This window comes from Lathamus discolor, chromosome 6, assembly GCF_037157495.1.
Source record: "Lathamus discolor isolate bLatDis1 chromosome 6, bLatDis1.hap1, whole genome shotgun sequence".
In the NCBI taxonomy this organism is placed as follows: Eukaryota; Metazoa; Chordata; class Aves; order Psittaciformes; family Psittacidae; genus Lathamus; species Lathamus discolor.
In genome coordinates this window covers 11,263,137-11,284,130 of record NC_088889.1, presented here as the reverse complement: position 1 = coordinate 11,284,130, position 20,994 = coordinate 11,263,137, and the positions used below count along the sequence as shown (strand labels likewise).

The 20,994-nt window shown below is 51.1% G+C and overlaps 3 protein-coding genes across 3 annotated transcripts; all 3 read right to left on the bottom strand.

Annotated features, from left to right (window-relative positions):
- Window positions 1-593: 593 nt before the first annotated feature.
- On the bottom strand, window positions 594-2,765 carry LOC136017435 (uncharacterized). Its single transcript, XM_065685753.1, is given in 3 exon segments — window positions 594-1,235; window positions 1,237-1,363; window positions 2,629-2,765. Coding segments are annotated over 3 exon segments (906 nt in total).
- Window positions 2,766-5,699: 2,934 nt separating this feature from the next.
- Window positions 5,700-7,139, bottom strand: LOC136017434 (inositol 1,4,5-trisphosphate receptor-interacting protein-like 1). The gene has a single exon (XM_065685752.1). The coding sequence runs from the start codon at window positions 7,137-7,139 to the stop codon at window positions 5,700-5,702; it is 1,440 nt and encodes a 479-aa protein (XP_065541824.1).
- A 6,783-nt stretch (window positions 7,140-13,922) lies between these two features.
- Window positions 13,923-17,402, bottom strand: LOC136017433 (inositol 1,4,5-trisphosphate receptor-interacting protein-like 1). Its single transcript, XM_065685751.1, is given in 3 exon segments — window positions 13,923-15,563; window positions 15,565-15,709; window positions 17,143-17,402. Coding segments are annotated over 3 exon segments (2,046 nt in total).
- Window positions 17,403-20,994: the final 3,592 nt, after the last annotated feature.

Genomic DNA, 20,994 nt, shown 5'->3' with positions numbered 1-20,994 from the left:
GCCAAGGAAGGATGGCTGTCAGGATCAGGCTGTGTAAGAAGGAAGGCTGTTGTCAGGTTTTCCGTGCAACTGTGAGTACCTTTAAATGCCAGGAGTCTTTAAATGCCAATCTGCCAATTGTAAGAAAATCTTACAGTGAATGAAATGCTGTGAATAGGATATGGATTAATCTATGCTTGGCACTATTTACTGAGTAATAGTAGGTCAAAGTTGCTGAGTAACTCCCAGTTACATCCCGGGCATGACGTGCTGTGGTATGGAATACTTCTTTGGTCAGCTTGGGTCAGGTGTCCTGTCTCTGCTTCCTCCCAGCCTCCCCTCGTCCTTGGCAGAGCATGAGACTCACGAAGTCCTTAGCCAGAATAAAACATTTGAGCAGTAACTAAAAACATCAGTGTTATCAGTGCTGTTCCCAGGCCAAAAGTCGAAACACAGCACTGCACCAGCTACCAAGAAAAACAACTGCTACTGCTGAACCCAGGACACAGCCATGCACTGCACCACACCACAGCTGTCAAGCACTGCATCTCTCCGAGAAGGCAGGCTAAGGGAGATCTAATTGCTGTCTTCCACTGTGCAGAGCATGTCTTCTCTCAGAGGTGCACAGTGAAATAATGTAAGCAATGATTACACGTTGCACCAAGGGAAGCATGCCACAGTTCGTTCAATGACCACTCGTTGCGCATTGCAATGTACGTGTCAAAATCTGCCACGCCAGAGGCATCTTCTTCTTCACTGTCTTCCTCCTCTTCACCGCTGATGCTGCCGTCCAGCTCAGGGCTTCTTTTGCTAAAGCAGCAGCAGAGCCCTGCAATCAGGAGGAGCAGGAAGCCGGCGATCACCCAAAATTTCCAGTTCCACAAGGCAGCAGAGAGCAGGCCACTCCAGGTCACACCGTTGTGCTCTATTCTCTTCAGCTCCTCGACTTCATGCAGCTCCTGCGCTATCCGAGCCATCTCCTCCGTGAGAATCTTCGAAAGCTGCTGCATGCGCTCACGTGTGGCTTCATCCAGCTCATCACTGATGAAGACCACATTCGAGAATACGCTTTGCAGAACCCAGGATAAGAGCCTTGCGAGGCCCTTGGCCTGCAGGAGAAAGAAGGAATTCAGTGGGGCTGGGAGGGAGGGAAGGAGGAAGGGAGCTGGTGCGCGGGGAAGCGCGGACGGGAGCCGCAGAGAGCTGCGGACAGGCAGGAGAGGGAACGAGGCAGCTGGGAGGCAGCAAGGCCTGCGCCCAGGCACGGAGGCAGCAGCAGCGTGCCCTGCCCGAGGCGCTCGCAGCCAGGGTTTCGACGCAGGGCGAGCACCCCCCCCCAGGGCCCACGTTTCTGCCCCAGCCCTTGTCCAGCCCAGCCTCCCCCCTGCGTGCGCACTCACTGCTGCCCCAGGCCGTTCTGGGCTGCCTGCAGGCATCCTCCTAGCCATCCCCCATTGCGACGCGTCCCCTGTGCTGTTACACTGCTTCACTGATGGTGATTCTGTATTTTCGTGTGCTTTTAAGATTCATTGTAAAGCCTGTATCCCATTGCCATGCTTATTGCTTCACATTTTCTTACACTGTCCCCATATTACTTAAATAATTTTCCCTTTGCATTCCTTGCCAGCAGAACTGTCCAGAGCAAACTAGTTATGTAACAGTGCATGGCTCAACATGTGTTTCCCACAAGAGCTCTAAGATGGGAAGGAAAGGTGGCACGCACTTAACCTTCGCCCAACAGCCAGTCAAGTTATCAGTAAGCGGAACAGTTACCTAGTTAGAAATAGGGAGCTAACCTTAATAAAGTATTTAGGCATAGAATTATGTATGGCTGTTTAATATTGCTTAGTAGGATTTCTGGGATGTTATCAATTATACAGCATTAATTGAATTCTGCATCACAGCAAAAATCTGCCGTCCATTATAAGAGGTATATCGCATCCCTGATATGATAAGGCATGTGACATATCCACTTGATGCCATGCTCTTTGACCCAAGTATCTGTAAGCTTGTTCCAGAAATGAGTCCCATTATCTGACTAAATCCTTTCTTGGGCACCATGTTGCCATATTCTGGCTTTTGACTTGGACAGAGTTCATTTTCTGCTTAGTAGCTGGTGCAGTGCTGTGTTTTGGCTTCAGTCTGAGAAAAGTACTGAAAACACACCAAAGTTTTAGTTTTTGCTCAGTTTGACTTACACCATTCAAGGATTTTTCAGTCTCATGCTCTGCCAGTGACGAGGAGCACAAGAAGCCGTGCGGAAGCAGAGACAGGACACCTGACCCAAACTAGCCAAAGGGGTATTCCAAACCACAGCACATCATGCCCAGTATATAGACTGGGAGGAGTTATCCAGAAGGGACTGATCAACTCTTGGGTCAGGCTGGGTATCAGTCAGCAGGTGGTGAGTGATTGCGCTGTGCACCACTTGTGTTTCCTGAGCTTGCTTTCTGTTCTTCTTGTTGCTGTCTATTATTATTATCACTATTGTTATCGTTGGTATTATTTCTATTATCACACTATTTTACCTAATTTCAATTATTAAACTGTTCTTATTTCAGCCCACAGGTTTTACATTCTTACAATTCTCCTCTTCATCCTGTCAGGGGCAGGGGAAACTGGGGGAGTGGCTGCATGGTACTGAGTTACCAGCTGCAGTTAAACCGTGACAGTCCTTTTTGGCACCCAGTATGGGGCACTGGGTTGCGATAAAGACACATCTGACCCGAGCATGTTAGAACAAATTTGTTGCAAGCATTCATGGTAGTGCGGTAGTCAGTGGTCATAGCGTTCCCAGAGTTAATGTGTGTGTGCTCACTGGTACTGCTCTTGTCCTGTCTGCTCCCTGTGATGTCTGTCTGTGAGGCTAAGGTTATCATTCTGTTGTACTTTGGAGGTGGGTTATGATATGACAGACTCGCAGGTCATGAGACTCATCTGGTCTGCGCTCTCGGTGTTGTCGCCACCTTTGTTCCTTGGGAGCCATCTGGTGACAACTATAGGCAAGTGCGCCTTTGGCCTTCTCTGGGAGAGCCAGCCGGTAACAGAAATGTCTTCCTGCTGCGTCCGTCCATTCTTCCTTTCTTCCTTCCTTCCCATATCCTCCTTCTCCTCCAGGATAGCTACAGTAGTAATGTCCGACTAGTTCGTTCCGGATTTTCACTTGTTGAGAGGTGAAATTCCAAAATGTTGAAAGTGCTCATTGGCCTAGGTACTTACCCATACGACCCCAGGAGCTGATCAGCCTGACTGGGAGGAAGTGGCAAAAGCACCCCATTGTGACTGGTCCAGAGGCTCCACGCATCCTTGGCATAGATTACCTTGGGAGAGGGTACTTCAAAGACCCAAAAGAGTACCAATGGGCTTTTGGTATTGCTGCTCTGGAGACCGAGGAAACTGAGCAGTTGTCCACCTTGCCTGGTCTCTCAGAGGATCCTTCTGTTGTGGGGTTGCTGAAGGTCGAAGAACAACAAGTGCCAATTGCGACCAAAACGGTGCACCGGCAGCAATATCGCACCAACCAAGACTCCCTGATTCCCATCCGTAAGCTGATCCGTAGACTGGAGAGACAAGGAGTGATCAGTAGCACCCGCTCACCCTTTGATAGCCCCATATGGCCAGTGAGAAAGTCTAACGGAGAGTCGACAATAACAGTAGACTCTCGTGGCCTGAATGAAGTCACACCACCATAGAGTGCTGCTGTATCAGACATGCTAGAACTTCAATCCGAACTGGAGTCAAAGGCAGCCAAGTGGTATGCCACAATCGATATTGCCAACGCATTCTTCTCAATTCCTTTGATAGCAGAGTGCATCCCACAGTTTGCTTTTACTTGGAGGGGTGTCCAGTACACTTGGAACCAACTGCCCCAGGGGTGGAAACACAGCCCTACCATCTGCCGTGGACTGATCCAGACTTCACTGGAACAGGGGCAAGCTCCAGAACGCCTGCAATACTTTTACGACATTATCGTGTGGGTTGGTACAGCAGAAAAAGTCTTTGAGAAAGGGAGGCAAATAATCCAAATCTTGCTGAAAGCCAGTTTTGCAATAGAACGGAGTAAGGTCAAGGGACCTACACAGGAGATTCAATTTTTTGGGAATAAAATGGCAAGATGGATGTCACCAAATCCCCACAGATGTGATCAACAAGATAACAGCAATGTCTTCACCAACCAATCAGAAAGAAACACAAGCTTTCTTGGGTGTTGTGGGGTTCTGGAGAATGCACATCCCAAATTACAGTTTGATTGTAAGCCCTCTCTGCCATGTGACCCGGAAGAAGAATGGGGCCATGAACAACAACAAGCCTTTGAGCAGATTAAACGAGAGATAGTTCATGCAGGACCCCTTGGACCAGTCCGGACCGGGCCAGATGTATAAAATGTAATCCCCGCAGCTGGGGAGAATGGTCCTACCTGGAGCTTCTGGCAGAAAGCTCCAGGAGAGACTCTAGGTCGACCCCTCAGCTTTTGGAGTGGGGGATAGAGAGGATCTGAGGCCAGATATACACCAACTGAAAAAGTGATACTGGCAGACTATGAAGGGGTTCGAGCTGCTTCAGAAGTGATTGGCACTGAAGCACAGCTCCGCCTGGCATCCCGGTTGCCAGTGCTGGGCTGGACATTCAAAGGCAAGGTCTCCTCTACACATCATGCAACCAGTGCTACATGGAGTAAGTGGGCTGCACTAAGTACACAGTGAGCTTGAACAGGAAATCCCAGTTGTTCAGGAATTCTAGAAGTCAACATTGACTGGCCAGAGGGCAAAGATTTTGGAATGTCAACAGAGGAGGATGTGATGCGTGAGGCGTCGCCGTATAATAAACAGTCAGAAAGTGAAAAAGCAGTATGCCTTGTTTACTGGTAGGTCCAGCCATATTGTGGGAAAGCATCAGAGATGGAAGGCAGCTGTATGGAGACCTCGACAACAAGGTGCAAAAACTGCTGAAGGAAAGGGTGAATCGAGTCAGTTTGCCAAGGTGAAAGACATACCGCTTGCCTTGGACACTGCTGAACGAGAAAAGCGGCCAGTACTTTATCTCTCTACTGATTCATGGATGGTGGCGAATGCCCTGTGTGGGTGGGTGGTTGCAGCGCTGGAAGCAGAGCAAACGGCAAAGCACAGGTAAACCCATCTGGGCTGCGGTACTTCAGCAAGATATCGCTGCTCGGGTGCAGAACCTGGTGGTGAAGGTGCGCCATGAAGATGCCCAAGTCCCCAAAAGTCGGGCCACTGAGGAACAACAGAACAACCAACAACTGGATAAAGCTGCTAAGCTTGAAGTGGACGACCTATTGATAGCCACCGAAACTTCAAACAGATGTAGCGAATGGATGGTAAGCCTGTTAAATTCTCATGGACTTGAAGGATATAAGGTATCTCAGCAAAAGGCACAAACAATGAAGCAAGAAGTCACCTACCGGGGGTATGAGGTCTCAGGGGAGCAGTGGAAATTAGGACAAGAACGCAAGAAAACGATCTGCCAAACCCCTCAACCCCAGGACGCTCAAGGAACTTGGGACATTTCTCGGCATGACAGGTTGGTGTCGGCTCTGGATCTATGACTACGGTATATTAGTCGAACGCCTATAGCAGTTGCTGCAAACAGAAGTGAGGGAATAGCAGTGGACTGGGGAAGGAAAACGGGCATTTAATGAAATAACGAAGGAATCAATGAGGGCCTCAGCCCTCTCTGCATGAAGACCACTTTCAGTGCCCCTAGAAGAAGATCTGTGCTGTAAGCCGGTGTTGCAGCTCCACGAACTCACGCATTGCCTGCTCGTGGGCAGCCGGATCCTGCGCCAGATGCTGGAAGAGGTTGAATGGCTTGGCTCTTTGCAAGGCTGGGGGCAAGACGATCTCCTCAGGAATCTTCTCATTGCCAAAGAAGAAGTGGTCGAGGCGTTTCTCCTCCAAGCAGCGGCGCAGGTACCTCATGATGTCACCTAGCCGCAGCAGGAAATGTCTCCTGCGCCAGCCTGACAGGGCTGTGGTGGTCAGGAGGTGCATCACCACCGTCTTCAAGGCATAGCTGGAAAAGCTTGTGCCCGCCAGCATGCGGGTGCAGAGTTGCAGGCAGCTGAGCAAGGTGTCGTCTGGGGTCTGATCGAACATCAGCCACAAGAACTTTGCCTCTGCCCTGGCAAAGGTCAATGTCCACGTTGTGCTTGGGCTGAAGATACCCTCTCTCGCCTGGCTGCTCATGAAGATGTCTGAGTTGCCCAGCTGCACGACAAAGTTCATCTCAATGACCGTGGTTCTCCCAGAGATATGTTGAAGTGCCACTTTGCAGGAGCGTCTGGAGGGCAGCACAGTCAGAAGGTAGTAACGTGAACGTAACAGGCGCGCAATTGCCTTGTTTTCCCTCACCATATCCTGGAACCAGCAAGCAGTTTTCTGCACATCTAGATAGGAGCCGGTGCAGAGGGCATGCAGGAGCCTGGGCTTCTGCTTCTTCCTGAGCTGCTCCTTGCGGTTGTGAAGGAAGCACGGCATGGGTCCCACCGTCTGCTGAGCGGTGCATGTGCGCTCCAGCTCCACACGGATGCGGGACTCGTTTGCCACGGTGCCTGGCTCCAGGCAGAAGGTGTAGCCACGGCAGGGCTTCAGGCACACGAGCATACGGTAGACAGGCTCGTCTTCCTGGGGACTCCAGCAATCAAAGGCGCTGCCCACTCCCATGGCTGGTCCCAGCTCCAGGAAGAAACCCTCTGACACTAAGTTGGACCCTTGGCAAGCAAAGAGAAGGTTTTCCACCAGCGCATCCACCCACTCGCTCTGGTTCCACAGTTCGTTCAATGACCACTCGTTGCGCATTGCAATGTACGTGTCAAAATCTGCCACGCCAGAGGCATCTTCTTCTTCACTGTCTTCCTCCTCTTCATCGCTGATGCTGCCGTCCAGCTCAGGGCTTCTTTTGCTAAAGCAGCAGCAGAGCCCTGCAATCAGGAGGAGCAGGAAGCCGGCGATCACCCAAAACTTCCAGTTCCACAAGGCAGCAGAGAGCAGGCCACTCCAGGTCACACCGTTGTGCTCTATTCTCTTCAGCTCCTTGACTTCATGCAGCTCCTGCGCTATCCGAGCCATCTCCTCCGTGAGCATCTTCGAAAGCTGCTGCATGCACTCACGTGTGGCTTCATCCAACTCATCACCGACCATGGGCACGCATATGCTTTGCAGAACCCAGAATAAGAGCCTTGCGAGGCCCTTGGCCTGCAGGAGAAAGAAGGAATTCAGTGGGGCTGGGAGGGAGGGAAGGAGGAAGGGAGCTGGTGCGCGGGGAAGCGCGGACGGGAGCCGCAGAGAGCTGCGGACAGGCAGGAGAGGGAACGAGGCAGCTGGGAGGCAGCAAGGCCTGCGCCCAGGCACGGAGGCAGCAGCAGCGTGCCCTGCCCGAGGCGCTCGCAGCCAGGGTTTCGACGCAGGGCGAGCACCCACCCCCAGGGCCCACGTTTCTGCCCCGGCCCTTGTCCAGCCCAGCCTCCCCTCGGCGTGCGCACTCACTGCTGCCCCAGGCCGTTCTGGGCCGATGCTGCCTGCAGGCACCCTCCTAGCCATCCCCCATTGTGACGCGTCCCCTGTGCCGTTACAGGCGCCTCGGGCGCACCGCAGTCTCGCCCGCACAACCGCGGGCCAGCTAGTAAGCAGAATCTGGCCGGGAGTGAAAGGCAGGATCTCCGTAACACAATAAAAATTATTGCCTGAATGCAGCCGGTTCCTGCAACTCTTGGGAGTGGTGGGACCTCTGCCGGGACACACCTCCCATGCTTTGCTGGATCAGAAATAGAACAGGGGGGACCGGAGGGTTGAGCCCCAGTTCAACCCAGTATCGATAGTAAGAGCTATCAATAAAATAGAGCTTTATTAATTTAGAACTTTATTTTGTAGCGGCCAACTCTTATACATGGTTAACAAAATGAAGAGAGAATCCTGTGTAGTTTACTGTTTTAGAGTGCTGGAGAAAGAAGGAATTCAGTGGGTCTCGAGGGAGGGAAGGAGGAAGGGAGCTGGTGGCAGGGGGAGCAGGGAGGGGACCTGCAGATTGCTGGGGACAGGCAGGTGGGGGAATTAAGCAGCTGTGAGGCAGCTCCATGTCCTTATGTTGAGTATCTGCCTTGCAGTGCTGTCATCTTGCTGTTTATATTCACTTTTCCCTGAATCCCCTGACTGTCATGCTACAGAAACAGAATTCCTATCACAGAGGGAATTATTATTCTGGGATAGTTCCTGGAAGTCCCAAGATGCCAAGGAAGGATGGCTGTCAGGATCAGGCTGTGTAAGAAGGAAGGCTGTTGTCAGGTTTTCCGTGCAACTGTGAGTACCTTTAAATGCCAGGAGTCTTTAAATGCCAATCTGCCAATTGTAAGAAAATCTTACAGTGAATGAAATGCTGTGAATAGGATATGGATTAATCTATGCTTGGCACTATTTACTGAGTAATAGTAGGTCAAAGTTGCTGAGTAACTCCCAGTTACATCCCGGGCATGACGTGCTGTGGTATGGAATACTTCTTTGGTCAGCTTGGGTCAGGTGTCCTGTCTCTGCTTCCTCCCAGCCTCCCCTCGTCCTTGGCAGAGCATGAGACTCACGAAGTCCTTAGCCAGAATAAAACATTTGAGCAGTAACTAAAAACATCAGTGTTATCAGTGCTGTTCCCAGGCCAAAAGTCGAAACACAGCACTGCACCAGCTACCAAGAAAAACAACTGCTACTGCTGAACCCAGGACACAGCCATGCACTGCACCACACCACAGCTGTCAAGCACTGCATCTCTCCGAGAAGGCAGGCTAAGGGAGATCTAATTGCTGTCTTCCACTGTGCAGAGCATGTCTTCTCTCAGAGGTGCACAGTGAAATAATGTAAGCAATGATTACACGTTGCACCAAGGGAAGCATGCCACAGTTCGTTCAATGACCACTCGTTGCGCATTGCAATGTACGTGTCAAAATCTGCCACGCCAGAGGCATCTTCTTCTTCACTGTCTTCCTCCTCTTCACCGCTGATGCTGCCGTCCAGCTCAGGGCTTCTTTTGCTAAAGCAGCAGCAGAGCCCTGCAATCAGGAGGAGCAGGAAGCCGGCGATCACCCAAAATTTCCAGTTCCACAAGGCAGCAGAGAGCAGGCCACTCCAGGTCACACCGTTGTGCTCTATTCTCTTCAGCTCCTCGACTTCATGCAGCTCCTGCGCTATCCGAGCCATCTCCTCCGTGAGAATCTTCGAAAGCTGCTGCATGCGCTCACGTGTGGCTTCATCCAGCTCATCACTGATGAAGACCACATTCGAGAATACGCTTTGCAGAACCCAGGATAAGAGCCTTGCGAGGCCCTTGGCCTGCAGGAGAAAGAAGGAATTCAGTGGGGCTGGGAGGGAGGGAAGGAGGAAGGGAGCTGGTGCGCGGGGAAGCGCGGACGGGAGCCGCAGAGAGCTGCGGACAGGCAGGAGAGGGAACGAGGCAGCTGGGAGGCAGCAAGGCCTGCGCCCAGGCACGGAGGCAGCAGCAGCGTGCCCTGCCCGAGGCGCTCGCAGCCAGGGTTTCGACGCAGGGCGAGCACCCCCCCCCAGGGCCCACGTTTCTGCCCCAGCCCTTGTCCAGCCCAGCCTCCCCCCTGCGTGCGCACTCACTGCTGCCCCAGGCCGTTCTGGGCTGCCTGCAGGCATCCTCCTAGCCATCCCCCATTGCGACGCGTCCCCTGTGCTGTTACACTGCTTCACTGATGGTGATTCTGTATTTTCGTGTGCTTTTAAGATTCATTGTAAAGCCTGTATCCCATTGCCATGCTTATTGCTTCACATTTTCTTACACTGTCCCCATATTACTTAAATAATTTTCCCTTTGCATTCCTTGCCAGCAGAACTGTCCAGAGCAAACTAGTTATGTAACAGTGCATGGCTCAACATGCGTTTCCCACAAGAGCTCTAAGATGGGAAGGAAAGGTGGCACGCACTTAACCTTCGCCCAACAGCCAGTCAAGTTATCAGTAAGCGGAACAGTTACCTAGTTAGAAATAGGGAGCTAACCTTAATAAAGTATTTAGGCATAGAATTATGTATGGCTGTTTAATATTGCTTAGTAGGATTTCTGGGATGTTATCAATTATACAGCATTAATTGAATTCTGCATCACAGCAAAAATCTGCCGTCCATTATAAGAGGTATATCGCATCCCTGATATGATAAGGCATGTGACATATCCACTTGATGCCATGCTCTTTGACCCAAGTATCTGTAAGCTTGTTCCAGAAATGAGTCCCATTATCTGACTAAATCCTTTCTTGGGCACCATGTTGCCATATTCTGGCTTTTGACTTGGACAGAGTTCATTTTCTGCTTAGTAGCTGGTGCAGTGCTGTGTTTTGGCTTCAGTCTGAGAAAAGTACTGAAAACACACCAAAGTTTTAGTTTTTGCTCAGTTTGACTTACACCATTCAAGGAATTTTCAGTCTCATGCTCTGCCAGTGACGAGGAGCACAAGAAGCTGTGCGGAAGCAGAGACAGGACACCTGACCCAAACTAGCCAAAGGGGTATTCCAAACCACAGCACATCATGCCCAGTATATAGACTGGGAGGAGTTATCCAGAAGGGACTGATCAACTCTTGGGTCAGGCTGGGTATCAGTCAGCAGGTGGTGAGTGATTGCGCTGTGCACCACTTGTGTTTCCTGAGCTTGCTTTCTGTTCTTCTTGTTGCTGTCTGTTATTATTATCACTATTGTTATCGTTGGTATTATTTCTATTATCACACTATTTTACCTAATTTCAATTATTAAACTGTTCTTATTTCAGCCCACAGGTTTTACATTCTTACAATTCTCCTCTTCATCCTGTCAGGGGCAGGGGAAACTGGGGGAGTGGCTGCATGGTACTGAGTTACCAGCTGCAGTTAAACCGTGACAGTCCTTTTTGGCACCCAGTATGGGGCACTGGGTTGCGATAAAGACACATCTGACCCGAGCATGTTAGAACAAATTTGTTGCAAGCATTCATGGTAGTGCGGTAGTCAGTGGTCATAGCGTTCCCAGAGTTAATGTGTGTGTGCTCACTGGTACTGCTCTTGTCCTGTCTGCTCCCTGTGATGTCTGTCTGTGAGGCTAAGGTTATCATTCTGTTGTACTTTGGAGGTGGGTTATGATATGACAGACTCGCAGGTCATGAGACTCATCTGGTCTGCGCTCTCGGTGTTGTCGCCACCTTTGTTCCTTGGGAGCCATCTGGTGACAACTATAGGCAAGTGCGCCTTTGGCCTTCTCTGGGAGAGCCAGCCGGTAACAGAAATGTCTTCCTGCTGCGTCCGTCCATTCTTCCTTTCTTCCTTCCTTCCCATATCCTCCTTCTCCTCCAGGATAGCTACAGTAGTAATGTCCGACTAGTTCGTTCCGGATTTTCACTTGTTGAGAGGTGAAATTCCAAAATGTTGAAAGTGCTCATTGGCCTAGGTACTTACCCATACGACCCCAGGAGCTGATCAGCCTGACTGGGAGGAAGTGGCAAAAGCACCCCATTGTGACTGGTCCAGAGGCTCCACGCATCCTTGGCATAGATTACCTTGGGAGAGGGTACTTCAAAGACCCAAAAGAGTACCAATGGGCTTTTGGTATTGCTGCTCTGGAGACCGAGGAAACTGAGCAGTTGTCCACCTTGCCTGGTCTCTCAGAGGATCCTTCTGTTGTGGGGTTGCTGAAGGTCGAAGAACAACAAGTGCCAATTGCGACCAAAACGGTGCACCGGCAGCAATATCGCACCAACCAAGACTCCCTGATTCCCATCCGTAAGCTGATCCGTAGACTGGAGAGACAAGGAGTGATCAGTAGCACCCGCTCACCCTTTGATAGCCCCATATGGCCAGTGAGAAAGTCTGACGGAGAGTCGACAATAACAGTAGACTCTCGTGGCCTGAATGAAGTCACACCACCATAGAGTGCTGCTGTATCAGACATGCTAGAACTTCAATCCGAACTGGAGTCAAAGGCAGCCAAGTGGTATGCCACAATCGATATTGCCAACGCATTCTTCTCAATTCCTTTGATAGCAGAGTGCATCCCACAGTTTGCTTTTACTTGGAGGGGTGTCCAGTACACTTGGAACCAACTGCCCCAGGGGTGGAAACACAGCCCTACCATCTGCCGTGGACTGATCCAGACTTCACTGGAACAGGGGCAAGCTCCAGAACGCCTGCAATACTTTTACGACATTATCGTGTGGGTTGGTACAGCAGAAAAAGTCTTTGAGAAAGGGAGGCAAATAATCCAAATCTTGCTGAAAGCCAGTTTTGCAATAGAACGGAGTAAGGTCAAGGGACCTACACAGGAGATTCAATTTTTTGGGAATAAAATGGCAAGATGGATGTCACCAAATCCCCACAGATGTGATCAACAAGATAACAGCAATGTCTTCACCAACCAATCAGAAAGAAACACAAGCTTTCTTGGGTGTTGTGGGGTTCTGGAGAATGCACATCCCAAATTACAGTTTGATTGTAAGCCCTCTCTGCCATGTGACCCGGAAGAAGAATGGGGCCATGAACAACAACAAGCCTTTGAGCAGATTAAACGAGAGATAGTTCATGCAGGACCCCTTGGACCAGTCCGGACCGGGCCAGATGTATAAAATGTAATCCCCGCAGCTGGGGAGAATGGTCCTACCTGGAGCTTCTGGCAGAAAGCTCCAGGAGAGACTCTAGGTCGACCCCTCAGCTTTTGGAGTGGGGGATAGAGAGGATCTGAGGCCAGATATACACCAACTGAAAAAGTGATACTGGCAGACTATGAAGGGGTTCGAGCTGCTTCAGAAGTGATTGGCACTGAAGCACAGCTCCGCCTGGCATCCCGGTTGCCAGTGCTGGGCTGGACGTTCAAAGGCAAGGTCTCCTCTACACATCATGCAACCAGTGCTACATGGAGTAAGTGGGCTGCACTAAGTACACAGTGAGCTTGAACAGGAAATCCCAGTTGTTCAGGAATTCTAGAAGTCAACATTGACTGGCCAGAGGGCAAAGATTTTGGAATGTCAACAGAGGAGGATGTGATGCGTGAGGCGTCGCCGTATAATAAACAGTCAGAAAGTGAAAAAGCAGTATGCCTTGTTTACTGATAGGTCCAGCCATATTGTGGGAAAGCATCAGAGATGGAAGGCAGCTGTATGGAGACCTCGACAACAAGGTGCAAAAACTGCTGAAGGAAAGGGTGAATCGAGTCAGTTTGCCAAGGTGAAAGACATACCGCTTGCCTTGGACACTGCTGAACGAGAAAAGCGGCCAGTACTTTATCTCTCTACTGATTCATGGATGGTGGCGAATGCCCTGTGTGGGTGGGTGGTTGCAGCGCTGGAAGCAGAGCAAACGGCAAAGCACAGGTAAACCCATCTGGGCTGCGGTACTTCAGCAAGATATCGCTGCTCGGGTGCAGAACCTGGTGGTGAAGGTGCGCCATGAAGATGCCCAAGTCCCCAAAAGTCGGGCCACTGAGGAACAACAGAACAACCAACAACTGGATAAAGCTGCTAAGCTTGAAGTGGACGACCTATTGATAGCCACCGAAACTTCAAACAGATGTAGCGAATGGATGGTAAGCCTGTTAAATTCTCATGGACTTGAAGGATATAAGGTATCTCAGCAAAAGGCACAAACAATGAAGCAAGAAGTCACCTACCGGGGGTATGAGGTCTCAGGGGAGCAGTGGAAATTAGGACAAGAACGCAAGAAAACGATCTGCCAAACCCCTCAACCCCAGGACGCTCAAGGAACTTGGGACATTTCTCGGCATGACAGGTTGGTGTCGGCTCTGGATCTATGACTACGGTATATTAGTCGAACGCCTATAGCAGTTGCTGCAAACAGAAGTGAGGGAATAGCAGTGGACTGGGGAAGGAAAACGGGCATTTAATGAAATAACGAAGGAATCAATGAGGGCCTCAGCCCTCTCTGCATGAAGACCACTTTCAGTGCCCCTAGAAGAAGATCTGTGCTGTAAGCCGGTGTTGCAGCTCCACGAACTCACGCATTGCCTGCTCGTGGGCAGCCGGATCCTGCGCCAGATGCTGGAAGAGGTTGAATGGCTTGGCTCTTTGCAAGGCTGGGGGCAAGACGATCTCCTCAGGAATCTTCTCATTGCCAAAGAAGAAGTGGTCGAGGCGTTTCTCCTCCAAGCAGCGGCGCAGGTACCTCATGATGTCACCTAGCCGCAGCAGGAAATGTCTCCTGCGCCAGCCTGACAGGGCTGTGGTGGTCAGGAGGTGCATCACCACCGTCTTCAAGGCATAGCTGGAAAAGCTTGTGCCCGCCAGCATGCGGGTGCAGAGTTGCAGGCAGCTGAGCAAGGTGTCGTCTGGGGTCTGATCGAACATCAGCCACAAGAACTTTGCCTCTGCCCTGGCGAAGGTCAATGTCCACGTTGTGCTTGGGCTGAAGATACCCTCTCTCGCCTGGCTGCTCATGAAGATGTCTGAGTTGCCCAGCTGCACGACAAAGTTCATCTCAATGACCGTGGTTCTCCCAGAGATATGTTGAAGTGCCACTTTGCAGGAGCGTCTGGAGGGCAGCACAGTCAGAAGGTAGTAACGTGAACGTAACAGGCGCGCAATTGCCTTGTTTTCCCTCACCATATCCTGGAACCAGCAAGCAGTTTTCTGCACATCTAGATAGGAGCCGGTGCAGAGGGCATGCAGGAGCCTGGGCTTCTGCTTCTTCCTGAGCTGCTCCTTGCGGTTGTGAAGGAAGCACGGCATGGGTCCCACCGTCTGCTGAGCGGTGCATGTGCGCTCCAGCTCCACACGGATGCGGGACTCGTTTGCCACGGTGCCTGGCTCCAGGCAGAAGGTGTAGCCACGGCAGGGCTTCAGGCACACGAGCATACGGTAGACAGGCTCGTCTTCCTGGGGACTCCAGCAATCAAAGGCGCTGCCCACTCCCATGGCTGGTCCCAGCTCCAGGAAGAAACCCTCTGACACTAAGTTGGACCCTTGGCAAGCAAAGAGAAGGTTTTCCACCAGCGCATCCACCCACTCGGTCTGGTTCCACAGTTCGTTCAATGACCACTCGTTGCGCATTGCAATGTACGTGTCAAAATCTGCCACGCCAGAGGCATCTTCTTCTTCACTGTCTTCCTCCTCTTCATCGCTGATGCTGCCGTCCAGCTCAGGGCTTCTTTTGCTAAAGCAGCAGCAGAGCCCTGCAATCAGGAGGAGCAGGAAGCCGGCGATCACCCAAAACTTCCAGTTCCACAAGGCAGCAGAGAGCAGGCCACTCCAGGTCACACCGCTGTGCTCTATTCTCTTCAGCTCCTTGACTTCATGCAGCTCCTGCGCTATCCGAGCCATCTCCTCCGTGAGCATCTTCGAAAGCTGCTGCATGCACTCACGTGTGGCTTCATCCAACTCATCACCGACCATGGGCACGCATATGCTTTGCAGAACCCAGAATAAGAGCCTTGCGAGGCCCATGGCCTGCAGGAGAAAGAAGGAATTCAGTGGGGCTGGGAGGGAGGGAAGGAGGAAGGGAGCTGGTGCGCGGGGAAGCGCGGACGGGAGCCGCAGAGAGCTGCGGACAGGCAGGAGAGGGAACGAGGCAGCTGGGAGGCAGCAAGGCCTGCGCCCAGGCACGGAGGCAGCAGCAGCGTGCCCTGCCCGAGGCGCTCGCAGCCAGGGTTTCGACGCAGGGCGAGCACCCACCCCCAGGGCCCACGTTTCTGCCCCGGCCCTTGTCCAGCCCAGCCTCCCCTCGGCGTGCGCACTCACTGCTGCCCCAGGCCGTTCTGGGCCGGTGCTGCCTGCAGGCACCCTTCTAGCCATCCCCCATTGTGACGCGTCCCCTGTGCTGTTACAGGCGCCTCGGGCGCACCGCAGTCTCGCCCGCACAACCGCGGGCCAGCTAGTAAGCAGAATCTGGCCGGGAGTGAAAGGCAGGATCTCCGTAACACAATAAAAATTATTGCCTGAATGCAGCCGGTTCCTGCAACTCTTGGGAGTGGTGGGACCTCTGCCGGGACACACCTCCCATGCTTTGCTGGATCAGAAATAGAACAGGGGGGACCGGAGGGTTGAGCCCCAGTTCAACCCAGTATCGATAGTAAGAGCTATCAATAAAATAGAGCTTTATTAATTTAGAACTTTATTTTGTAGCGGCCAACTCTTATACATGGTTAACAAAATGAAGAGAGAATCCTGTGTAGTTTACTGTTTTAGAGTGCTGGAGAAAGAAGGAATTCAGTGGGTCTCGAGGGAGGGAAGGAGGAAGGGAGCTGGTGGCGGGGGGAGCAGGGAGGGGACCTGCAGATTGCTGGGGACAGGCAGGTGGGGGAATTAAGCAGCTGTGAGGCAGCTCCATGTCCTTATGTTGAGTATCTGCCTTGCAGTGCTGTCATCTTGCTGTTTATATTCACTTTTCCCTGAATCCCCTGACTGTCATGCTACAGAAACAGAATTCCTATCACAGAGGGAATTATTATTCTGGGATAGTTCCTGGAAGTCCCAAGATGCCAAGGAAGGATGGCTGTCAGGATCAGGCTGTGTAAGAAGGAAGGCTGTTGTCAGGTTTTCCGTGCAACTGTGAGTACCTTTAAATGCCAGGAGTCTTTAAATGCCAATCTGCCAATTGTAAGAAAATCTTACAGTGAATGAAATGCTGTGAATAGGATATGGATTAATCTATGCTTGGCACTATTTACTGAGTAATAGTAGGTCAAAGTTGCTGAGTAACTCCCAGTTACATCCCGGGCATGACGTGCTGTGGTATGGAATACTTCTTTGGTCAGCTTGGGTCAGGTGTCCTGTCTCTGCTTCCTCCCAGCCTCCCCTCGTCCTTGGCAGAGCATGAGACTCACGAAGTCCTTAGCCAGAATAAAACATTTGAGCAATAACTAAAAACATCAGTGTTATCAGTGCTGTTCCCAGGCCAAAAGTCGAAACACAGCACTGCACCAGCTACCAAGAAAAACAACTGCTACTGCTGAACCCAGGACACAGCCATGCACTGCACCACACCACAGCTGTCAAGCACTGCATCTCTCCGAGAAGGCAGGCTAAGGGAGATCTAATTGCTGTCTTCCACTGTGCAGAGCATGTCTTCTCTCAGAGGTGCACAGTGAAATAATGTAAGCAATGATTACACGTTGCACCAAGGGAAGCATGCCACAGTTCGTTCAATGACCACTCGTTGCGCATTGCAATGTACGTGTCAAAATCTGCCACGCCAGAGGCATCTTCTTCTTCACTGTCTTCCTCCTCTTCACCGCTGATGCTGCCGTCCAGCTCAGGGCTTCTTTTGCTAAAGCAGCAGCAGAGCCCTGCAATCAGGAGGAGCAGGAAGCCGGCGATCACCCAAAATTTCCAGTTCCACAAGGCAGCAGAGAGCAGGCCACTCCAGGTCACACCGTTGTGCTCTATTCTCTTCAGCTCCTCGACTTCATGCAGCTCCTGCGCTATCCGAGCCATCTCCTCCGTGTGGCTTCATCCAGCTCATCACTGATGAAGACCACATTCGAGAATACGCTTTGCAGAACCCAGGATAAGAGCCTTGCGAGGCCCTTGGCCTGCAGGAGAAAGAAGGAATTCAGTGGGGCTGGGAGGGAGGGAAGGAGGAAGGGAGCTGGTGCGCGGGGAAGCGCGGACGGGAGCCGCAGAGAGCTGCGGACAGGCAGGAGAGGGAACGAGGCAGCTGGGAGGCAGCAAGGCCTGCGCCCAGGCACGGAGGCAGCAGCAGCGTGCCCTGCCCGAGGCGCTCGCAGCCAGGGTTTCGACGCAGGGCGAGCACCCACCCCCAGGGCCCACGTTTCTGCCCCAGCCCTTGTCCAGCCCAGCCTCCCCCCTGCGTGCGCACTCACTGCTGCCCCAGGCCGTTCTGGGCTGCCTGCAGGCATCCTCCTAGCCATCCCCCATTGCGACGCGTCCCCTGTGCTGTTACACTGCTTCACTGATGGTGATTCTGTATTTTCGTGTGCTTTTAAGATTCATTGTAAAGCCTGTATCCCATTGCCATGCTTATTGCTTCACATTTTCTTACACTGTCCCCATATTACTTAAATAATTTTCCCTTTGCATTCCTTGCCAGCAGAACTGTCCAGAGCAAACTAGTTATGTAACAGTGCATGGCTCAACATGTGTTTCCCACAAGAGCTCTAAGATGGGAAGGAAAGGTGGCACGCACTTAACCTTCGCCCAACAGCCAGTCAAGTTATCAGTAAGCGGAACAGTTACCTAGTTAGAAATAGGGAGCTAACCTTAATAAAGTATTTAGGCATAGAATTATGTATGGCTGTTTAATATTGCTTAGTGGGATTTCTGGGATGTTATCAATTATACAGCATTAATTGAATTCTGCATCACAGCAAAAATCTGCCGTCCATTATAAGAGGTATATCGCATCCCTGATATGATAAGGCATGTGACATATCCACTTGATGCCATGCTCTTTGACCCAAGTATCTGTAAGCTTGTTCCAGAAATGAGTCCCATTATCTGACTAAATCCTTTCTTGGGCACCATGTTGCCATATTCTGGCTTTTGACTTGGACAGAGTTCATTTTCTGCTTAGTAGCTGGTGCAGTGCTGTGTTTTGGCTTCAGTCTGAGAAAAGTACTGAAAACACACCAAAGTTTTAGTTTTTGCTCAGTTTGACTTACACCATTCAAGGATTTTTCAGTCTCATGCTCTGCCAGTGACGAGGAGCACAAGAAGCCGTGCGGAAGCAGAGACAGGACACCTGACCCAAACTAGCCAAAGGGGTATTCCAAACCACAGCACATCATGCCCAGTATATAGACTGGGAGGAGTTATCCAGAAGGGACTGATCAACTCTTGGGTCAGGCTGGGTATCAGTCAGCAGGTGGTGAGTGATTGCGCTGTGCACCACTTGTGTTTCCTGAGCTTGCTTTCTGTTCTTCTTGTTGCTGTCTATTATTATTATCACTATTGTTATCGTTGGTATTATTTCTATTATCACACTATTTTACCTAATTTCAATTATTAAACTGTTCTTATTTCAGCCCACAGGTTTTACATTCTTACAATTCTCCTCTTCATCCTGTCAGGGGCAGGGGAAACTGGGGGAGTGGCTGCATGGTACTGAGTTACCAGCTGCAGTTAAACCGTGACAGTCCTTTTTGGCACCCAGTATGGGGCACTGGGTTGCGATAAAGACACATCTGACCCGAGCATGTTAGAACAAATTTGTTGCAAGCATTCATGGTAGTGCGGTAGTCAGTGGTCATAGCGTTCCCAGAGTTAATGTGTGTGTGCTCACTGGTACTGCTCTTGTCCTGTCTGCTCCCTGTGATGTCTGTCTGTGAGGCTAAGGTTATCATTCTGTTGTACTTTGGAGGTGGGTTATGATATGACAGACTCGCAGGTCATGAGACTCATCTGGTCTGCGCTCTCGGTGTTGTCGCCACCTTTGTTCCTTGGGAGCCATCTGGTGACAACTATAGGCAAGTGCGCCTTTGGCCTTCTCTGGGAGAGCCAGCCGGTAACAGAAATGTCTTCCTGCTGCGTCCGTCCATTCTTCCTTTCTTCCTTCCTTCCCATATCCTCCTTCTCCTCCAGGATAGCTACAGTAGTAATGTCCGACTAGTTCGTTCCGGATTTTCACTTGTTGAGAGGTGAAATTCCAAAATGTTGAAAGTGCTCATTGGCCTAGGTACTTACCCATACGACCCCAGGAGCTGATCAGCCTGACTGGGAGGAAGTGGCAAAAGCACCCCATTGTGACTGGTCCAGAGGCTCCACGCATCCTTGGCATAGATTACCTTGGGAGAGGGTACTTCAAAGACCCAAAAGAGTACCAATGGGCTTTTGGTATTGCTGCTCTGGAGACCGAGGAAACTGAGCAGTTGTCCACCTTGCCTGGTCTCTCAGAGGATCCTTCTGTTGTGGGGTTGCTGAAGGTCGAAGAACAACAAGTGCCAATTGCGACCAAAACGGTGCACCGGCAGCAATATCGCACCAACCAAGACTCCCTGATTCCCATCCGTAAGCTGATCCGTAGACTGGAGAGACAAGGAGTGATCAGTAGCACCCGCTCACCCTTTGATAGCCCCATATGGCCAGTGAGAAAGTCTGACGGAGAGTCGACAATAACAGTAGACTCTCGTGGCCTGAATGAAGTCACACCACCATAGAGTGCTGCTGTATCAGACATGCTAGAACTTCAATCCGAACTGGAGTCAAAGGCAGCCAAGTGGTAGGCCACAATCGATATTGCCAACGCATTCTTCTCAATTCCTTTGATAGCAGAGTGCATCCCACAGTTTGCTTTTACTTGGAGGGGTGTCCAGTACACTTGGAACCAACTGCCCCAGGGGTGGAAACACAGCCCTACCATCTGCCGTGGACTGATCCAGACTTCACTGGAACAGGGGCAAGCTCCAGAACGCCTGCAATACTTTTACGACATTATCGTGTGGGTTGGTACAGCAGAAAAAGTCTTTGAGAAAGGGAGGCAAATAATCCAAATCTTGCTGAAAGCCAGTTTTGCAATAGAACGGAGTAAGGTCAAGGGACCTACACAGGAGATTCAATTTTTTGGGAATAAAATGGCAAGATGGATGTCACCAAATCCCCACAGATGTGATCAACAAGATAACAGCAATGTCTTCACCAACCAATCAGAAAGAAACACAAGCTTTCTTGGGTGTTGTGGGGTTCTGGAGAATGCACATCCCAAATTACAGTTTGATTGTAAGCCCTCTCTGCCATGTGACCCGGAAGAAGAATGGGGCCATGAACAACAACAAGCCTTTGAGCAGATTAAACGAGAGATAGTTCATGCAGGACCCCTTGGACCAGTCCGGACCGGGCCAGATGTATAAAATGTAATCCCCGCAGCTGGGGAGAATGGTCCTACCTGGAGCTTCTGGCAGAAAGCTCCAGGAGAGACTCTAGGTCGACCCCTCAGCTTTTGGAGTGGGGGATAGAGAGGATCTGAGGCCAGATATACACCAACTGAAAAAGTGATACTGGCAGACTATGAAGGGGTTCGAGCTGCTTCAGAAGTGATTGGCACTGAAGCACAGCTCCGCCTGGCATCCCG

Coding starts and splice junctions, on each gene's coding strand:
- LOC136017434 (XM_065685752.1), bottom strand. CDS start 7,139: ATGGTCGGTGATGAGTTGGATGAAGCCACACGTGAGTGCATGCAGCAG.